Source organism: Lithobates pipiens, unplaced genomic scaffold, assembly GCF_037356315.1.
Source record: "Lithobates pipiens isolate NorthernLeopardFrog02 unplaced genomic scaffold, aLitPip1_a1.2 Scaffold_10, whole genome shotgun sequence".
NCBI lineage: Eukaryota > Metazoa > Chordata > Amphibia > Anura > Ranidae > Lithobates > Lithobates pipiens.
The window spans coordinates 81,136,474-81,144,787 of NW_027507686.1; the positions used below are offsets into that span (position 1 = coordinate 81,136,474).

The 8,314-nt window shown below is 41.0% G+C and overlaps 1 protein-coding gene across 1 annotated transcript; it reads left to right on the forward strand.

Moving 5' to 3' along the window:
* Positions 1-4,400: 4,400 nt before the first annotated feature.
* Positions 4,401-5,654, forward strand: LOC143925511 (protein FAM200C-like). Its single transcript, XM_077450010.1, has one exon. The coding sequence runs from the start codon at positions 4,401-4,403 to the stop codon at positions 5,652-5,654; it is 1,254 nt and encodes a 417-aa protein (XP_077306136.1).
* The last annotated feature ends 2,660 nt before the right edge of the window (positions 5,655-8,314 follow it).

The window sequence follows — 8,314 nt, forward strand, 5'->3', positions numbered from 1 at the left end:
ATAGATAATACTTTCATTAAGCCATAAGGGCTATAAACATACATCCTAGCGATGCAAAAAGTTTTTTATTTTTATTTATATTTTTTGTTTCTTGTTTAACAAAGCGGTTCTCCTATTCACGGAAGTTCCATGTGCCTCACCTAGTCTTCCTCGGAACCCCTCCCTTAATATCGGGGGAACTCGACGAGGGCCTCTTGTCCCCTGTTGGGGGGGTTTTACCCTTCACCACGGGTACATTTTGAATACCTTCATATTATATTATTAAGCTTAGGTAATGTAAACGTATCTGTCTTTTTTTTCTTTCCTAATCTAGATAACACTGGACTTTTCTTTCTTTTTTTCCCTTTTCAAGTCCGTATGGGTTGAGACGAGAAATCGTCAGGTCAGAACAACGGGTGAGTGCTGCGTATTGACTCAGCTACCATCGCCCCCTTAAACATTTTATCCCTGAACGTACAGGGACTCAATGTATCACAGAAATGCACTAAAGCGTTTAGGTCATTCCAAGCAAAAAATGCACACATTGTGTGCCTGCAAGAGATTAATTTTACAGTAAAATCAACGCCTACATTTTTTAGTTCATCCTATCCACAAATATTCACTGCCTCGGCCAATACCAAACAACGTGGAACTCTTGTGGCTTTCCACCGGTCCCCTCCATTCACAATTCATTCGGAAATTAAGGATCCAGAAGGAAGATATCTAATCCTTACGGGACACATTTTGGACACAGAAGTAACTGCGGTTTCTTATTATGCACCTAACAAACAGTCAATTTCATTCTTAACACATCTATTACAAGTAGTTAATGCACATAGACTGGGAACAATCATTGTATGTGGCGATTCCAACCAGGTTCTTCTACCATTTCTGGAAAAAACACCATATACTCCACCTCGTAACCACTCTAAAATATCTCTCTCTCAACTCCTATCCAAACACAATTTAATTGATTCATGGAGAGAGAATAATCCAACCAAAAGAAATTACACCTACTTTTCACACCCTCACCAAACATTCAGTCATATTGACCAAATTTTCCTAACCACAGGAATGATACCTGAGATTCTCTTATCAAATATAATCCCCATCCCATGGTCTGACCATAATGCAGTCCTAACAACTATTGCATCAACCATACCTAAAGCACAAGATAAAACATGGTATTTACCAGAGATATTACTTAAAAACCCTTTGTATTGTCACAAAATTGAACATGCTCTGAAAGAATATTTAATATTCAACAAAAGCCCAGAAATTTCTCCAATAACATTGTGGGAAGCACATAAACCGGTCTTGAGGGGAACACTTTAGCAGCAGTATGGAATACTCAATAGAAAAAGCAGAAATCTTGCACGTAAATTAGAAACACAATTTAACTCCTTTTTCTTAGCTTTCCAAAGCAATCCTAATCCAACTACTAAAAATAATTTTTTGGAATATGATCTTTTTCTTACAGAATCATCTGATAAATTACTGTGTCGTTCCAGACATGCTTTCTTCATGAAATCTAACAAACCAGGCACATACCTGGCGAGGGCACTCAGATCAACAAATAACTAATTTAAACCAATTAGATTAAAACTATCTAAAAACATATACACAGGCAACCCCCTTAAAATCGTTCACAAATTTCGTTCTCACTTAAATACACTATACACGGAATCAAATACATTCAATTCAAAACAAAGCAGATTCCTTCTTCTCACAAATTAACCTACCTGAACTAACTGTTTCACAAAAAACACAACTTGAGATACCTATCACGGCAGAGGAAGTAGAAAAGGTGATCAAAGAGTTGAAAATGAATAAAAGACCAGGGCCAGATGGTTATTCTGCATTATACTACCGCACCTTTTCAGACTCTATTTCCCCTATATTGGCAGAGGCATTCAATGATTTACTCAAAAATAAATAATTTAGACAAGAATCCTTATTGGCGCTCATATGTATGACTCCCAAACCCCATTCCGATGATACTTCTTGTACTAACTACCGACCTATATCAATGCTAAATCTTGATATCAAAATTCTCGCAAAGATCTTAGCATCCTGTCTAAGTATTCTCATTAGAGTAGAATCTAAGTAGATTCATTGGCACACTTATAAATCGTGATCAAGTTGGCTTTATACCAACACGACAAGCAGGCGATAATGTATGCCGAGCAGTTCTTTTAGCACAAATTGCCAAAACATGTCGCATTCCCTCTTGCTTTCTCTCACTTGATATTCAAAAGGCTTTTCTATATCCTGGTCCTACCTGCATTACACATTACAGAAGTGGGGTTTTGGCCCAAATTTTACTAACTGGATCAGGGCACTATATAATAAACCTAAAGCATATGTTAAATATGCAGGTTATAAATCTGATACCTTTAATATTGAAAGGGGCACTAGGCAGGGATGTCTGCTTTCACCCCTGTTATTTACACTTCTTATAGAATCACTTGCCCAATGGATCAGATCAGATCCCACCATAACGGGTATTGAAGTAGGGGGATTTCAACACAAAATTTGTCTATTCGCAGATGATATCCTTCTATTTCTTTCATCACCACAAGTATCAGGCCCTAACCTAATGCCAATACTTGATGACTTTGCTACCTTCTCTGGCCTTTTCATTAATCCCAAGAAATGTGTAGCACTAAATGTATCTCTTTCAAATTTAGAATTAAGTTCAGCTAAGGTAGGTCTCCCCTTTACCTGGGCAGATAAATCCATTCCATATCTAGGAATATACCTCACTGCATCACTTGTGGATCTTTTTTCAGCTAATTACCCTCCGATGTTAAAAAATCACCTTCCTTTATCATGGTTCGGAAGAATCAACACAATAAAAATGACAGTCTTACCCAAATTATTGTACCTTTTCAGAGTCTTACCAATTCTAATAGATGAAGAATGAACAAAACTTTGGACAGCCGCACTCCTGATCAGATGAAAAGTAAAAAGTGCCTTTTATTTCTTCAAACTAAAATAACCTCACATCACACAAATAACAACAAAGGGAGAAAAAAACAAAATCTGACGCTAAGCCTAGCACTTACTCATAGCTGATTTCTTGTTTTAAATGTAAGGCATTTTTTAGGCACTATTTATATATTCATATTATTATATTATTCACTTTTTATTCACATACATTCACTCACATTTTCTCTTCAAGTTCATAACACATTGCACATTAATTTTATTTCATTTTATATACTCTGTTTATTATTCAATTAAATATATTTTCCACACAATTGATATATCTGATTCTCACTGAGGGGTCATTCACTACATAATTTTCTTTTCTCTTTCCCTTTTCTTTTTCCCTCTTCTTCACCAGCTGTTACTGGTTTTCACGTTTAATTTTCTGATCACATGTTGACCCTCTGTATGGTATATATTTGCCTTACATTTAAAACAAAAAATCAGCTATGAGTAAGCACTAGGCTTAGCGTGAAACGCGTCAGAATTTTTTTTTCTCCCTTTGTTGTTGTTATTTGTGTGATGTGAGGTTATTTTAGTTTGAAGAAATAAAAGGCACTTTTTACTTTTCATCTGAACCAGAGTGCGGCTGTCCAGAGTTTTGTTCATTCTTCATCTATCTGGTCTGTGCAATCAGCCTGCACCTGGGACCCTTACCTGCTTTGAGAGTGAGCAGTCCTTTGGTGAACTGACCTGGAGCGGTGGTCTCCTATTTCCCTTGTCGATTTTCTGCATTTAATTCCAATTCCTACCTATTACCTGAGAATTATACAGAAAAAGGCAAATGCATTTATATGGGGTTCTTCTAGACCACGTACACAGCAACACACACTTTACCTCCCTAAATTAAATGGAGATCTAGGTTGTCCTAATTTCGCATCTTAATATAGAGCAGCACATATAGCATCATTAACTAAATATCATGCACTACAAGAATCCCCCCTATGGGCATCAATCAAAGCTGCTGAATGTCATCCCTTGTCAATGGCAAACCTGATTTGGCTCTCTCCGAGAGATTGTAGAGGGTTGCGTAATCCAATTACAAAACATTTTGTTTCCTTATGGGACAGATACAAATTCAGAAATCAGTTGCAATCATAATCCTCTACTATCTTTTTACAAAAACCCTGCATTTTACCCAGCATGGGTATCCCCTAGATCAGTGGTTCTTAACCTGGGTTCGATCGAACACCAGGGGTTTGGTGAGTAAGTCTCGTGGGTTCGGCGGAAGTCAAGACACACATCCGATTCATATGATTCGTGATGACACGCCCCAGTCGTCCATAATTGGCTGCAGGTGATAACGCCACATCGCTAGGCGGCCTATCTGTGCTGAAGGGAATTTGGTGCGCCCAGTAATCGAATTGTAACTGTCGTGATGGTACGTTGTGTGATTTCTTTCTTAATATTTTAATCTCTTCATACTAACTATGTCAAGCAAAAAAAGAAAGTGGTTGGATGAATATGTACAATATGGATTCACATGTATAACGGAACGTGATGGGAGTCAGCATCCTAACTGCATGATTTGCAATGCCAAGTTGAGCAATTCTAGTCTAGCAGAGGCAAAACTAAGAGAACACTTCCTTAAGCTGCATGGAAATCACAAGAATACAACGCTCGCTGAATTCAAGGTGAAGAGAGCTAGATTTGATGAAAAGGCTACTCTGCCTGTTCTCGGCTTTGTACCCATCAACAAACCGATCCTCACAGCATCGTACGAAGTTGCTTACCTGATCGCAAAGCAGGGAAAACCACACACAATTGCTGAAACACTCATAAAACCAGCTGTGCTAACGATGGCAAATATCATGCTGGGAAAAGCGGCTGAAGTTAAGTTATCCCAAATTCCTCTTTCAAATGACACCATCAGCGACAGAATAGAGGACATAGGCAAAGACATCTTGGCTCAAGTAGTTGCAGATCTGATTTCAAGCCCGGCAAAATTCAGCCTTCAACTCGACGAGAGCATAGACGTTTCCAATCTAAGCCAGCTTGCAGTATTCGCGCGCTATGTGAAAAACGACGTGATAAAGGAAGATTTTTTATTTTGTAAGCCTCTTACAATAACAACTAAGGCAGCTGCTGTGAAGAAACTTGTGGATGACTTCTTCAAAGACAACAATCTTTTGTGGGATATGGTTTCTGCAGTTTGTTCGGACGGAGCTCCAGCCATGCTAGGAAGAAAGTCTGGATTTGGTGCGCTAGTGAAAGCCGATGCACCACACATCATTGTTACGCATTGTATTCTGCACAGGCATGCGTTGGCAACAAAAACCTTGCCTTTAAAACTGGCAGAAGTATTAAAAATTGTAGTGGAATGCGTGAGCTATGTGCGAAATAGTGCTCTGAGGCTCCGCATCTTCAGGGAGCTGTGTAAAGAAATGGGATCTAAATTCGAGGTACTTCTGTACCATTCTAACGTTCGGTGGTTATCCCGGGGACAGGTGCTGAATCGTGTTTTTGCCGTGCGTGTGGAATTAGCCCTGTTTTTGCAAGAGCACCAACATTGTCATGCAGATTGCTTCAAAAATTCTGAATTCATTCTCATTTTAGCGTACATGGCTGATATGTTCGCAGCTCTCAATAATCTCAATCAACAGATGCAGGGCGGTGGAGTCAACATCATCAAAGCGGAAGAAAACCTGAAGGCTTTTAAAAAAAAGCTACCGTTATGGAAATGACGAATAGAGAACGATAACTTTGCAAACTTTCCCCTGCTAGATGACTGTGTAAGTAAGATCGAAGATGTATCTGGAATCGGAGACATTTCTGTACCCGCGGAACTGAAGCAAGCAATTGCCACGCACTTAGATTTGCTTACAAAGTCTCTCGACGGATACTTTCCTACAAGAGAGTCATATCCAGCATGGTAAAGTACCCTGTTATTGCTAAGAAAGCTCTGGAGATTTTCATACCGTTTGTTACAACATATCGAGGATGCTGGACATAAAAACTAAGAAAAGGAACAGACTTTGTTGCAAAAATGACATGAGAGTGGCACTTGCCAAGGTAAAGCCATGCATTTCTGAACTGGTCTCTGAAAGGCAACAGCAGAAGTCGCACTGATTTGCAGTAAATATTCATTATTATGGTTTTGTTTTTATGTGAAAAATGGAAAATTCCTATCAAAATACTTACCGTAATTTTCCTTTCCTGATGGACTCCATGGCAGCAACGTGTGGGTTAAGTCCCGCCTCCACTACCCTATAGGACACTACTCCCATAAATCTTTGCACCCTGCCCATGGCCGTGTTCGGTAACTAGCCTACTCCAGCCATTTTGGGAGGGAACTCCTGCTGCCATGGAGTCCATCAGGAAAGGAAAATTACGGTAAGTATTTTGATAGGAATTTTCCATTTTCCTGACAGACTCCATGGCAGCAACGTGTGGGAAATAACTCACCAAACACACTCGGGTGGGCAAAAATGCTGAACAAAAATGTATTTAACACTGTCAACCGACAGCACCTTTAAACCAAAATCAACGGAAGATAAACTAGCAGGTTCAACACAATAATGAGCCATAAATGTATGAATGGATGACCAAGAGGCAGCTTTGCAGATAACCTCAGGAGCCACATGACGTGAAGCTGCCCAAGAAGTAGAGAGACTTCTTGTGGAATGTGCTATAACCGCCTCAGGAGCCAAGCCCTTTTCTTTATAAGCCCACTGGATCGCCTGAACCACCCACGTGGAGATGGATCTAACCGAAGCCCTAAGGCCTTTTCTTTTACCGTGGAAAAGAACAAAAAGATAATCTGATTGTCGGAAAGAAGCTGTTGCCTCCAAGTATCGTTTAAGAATAACTCCCATGTCGAGAGGATGAAGATCCTGACTCCCAGCAGAATTAAAGGTAGGAAGAGTAATATCCTGATTTTCGTGGAAGACTGAGGTAACTTTTGGATTCGACCCCAGCATTGGCACTAGGACCACTCTGTCAGGGAAGAATGTGAGAAAAGGTTCCTTTGACCCTAGAGACTGTATCTAAGAGTCTCTCTTTGCCGAAGATATGGCTACCAAAAAAGATGTCATTAGGGACAATTCTTTGATTGAAAGTGGTCTGTCCAGTTGTGAGAAGAAGTCAAGAACCAGCGGTAAATCCCACTTGGGGAATCTAGGTTTCCTCTGTGGTCTAAGTCTAATTGCTCCTTTAAAGAATTGTTGAACCAAAGGATGTTTAGCCCAAGAAACTCCGGAAAAGGCAGAGATTGCCGAGACTTGTACACGAAGAGCGCTGACAGAAAGGGAGATCCGGACTGTAAGAAACCCAAAACATCCTGAACCGTCAGATTACCGTCAGAGCAAGACCTGGAGGACATGTGTCTTGTGAATCTAGACCAAATCCTCTCATACACCTGGTTGGTACTTTTCCTCCTTGCACTCATGAGAGTAGGAATGACTTCCTTGGGGCAACCCAGAGCCTCTAACCTTCCCCTCTCAAAAACCAGACCCTCAGACATAGATGGGCCGGACAGGGATGTAGCTTCGAGCCCTGGGATAGAAGATCGGGTCTGAGAGGTAAGGAAATCGGGTCTCTGACACTGAGGAGCATTAGTAGTGGGAACCATGGTCTGTTGGGCCAATAAGGTATCACAGCTATCACTTCTACTGCTTCTGATCTGAGTCTCTGCAGGAACTGTAGAATAATAGGAGTTGGAGGAAAGGCGTAGGCTCTGTTGAACCACCATCGATCCGTCAGTGCATCCACTCCATAAGCCTGAGGATCCCGAAACCTGGAATAATACCTTGCCAGTTTCTTGTTGCAAGGGGAGGCAAACAGGTCGACCTCTGGGGAGAACCACAACGTTAGAATCCAACTGAAAACGTCCTCGCGAAGAGACCATTCGTTGTTGTCCAGACTGACTCGAGACAGGAAGTCCGCCTGAACGTTCTGCGTCCCTGGAACATAAGTTGCTGTAATGTTGACCAGATCCTTCTGAGCCCAAGACATAATTGGCTCTACCTCCTGAAGTAGCTCCTTGTCTCCTTATATATGCGACTGCTGTCGTGTTGTCTAGTCTGAGTAGAACCGAGGTTCCTGAGTTCAGATGACGAAAAGCTAGGAGCGCCCAGAAGGCTGCCCTTAATTCTAGAATGTTCGACACCATCCTCCTGGAAGGTAAGTCCCAGGTGCCTTGCGCTACTTCCGTCAAACAGTGGGTGCCCCAGCCCCTGTTGCTGGCATCCAAAGTTATTGCTATCCATGAGATGGGGAGAATGGAATGACAATTGAACAGATTCTCCTTCTGAAGCCACCAGGGCAGAGAGTTTCTCATTGAGGATGTGATCCGGATAAGCTGAGTTTTGTCGCCTAACCATTGGTGAAGAAACCCTTTTTGGAA

Bases quoted from the DNA above. Each gene is read 5' to 3' on its own strand.
- LOC143925511 (XM_077450010.1), top strand. From the start codon at position 4,401: ATGTCAAGCAAAAAAAGAAAGTGGTTGGATGAATATGTACAATATGGA.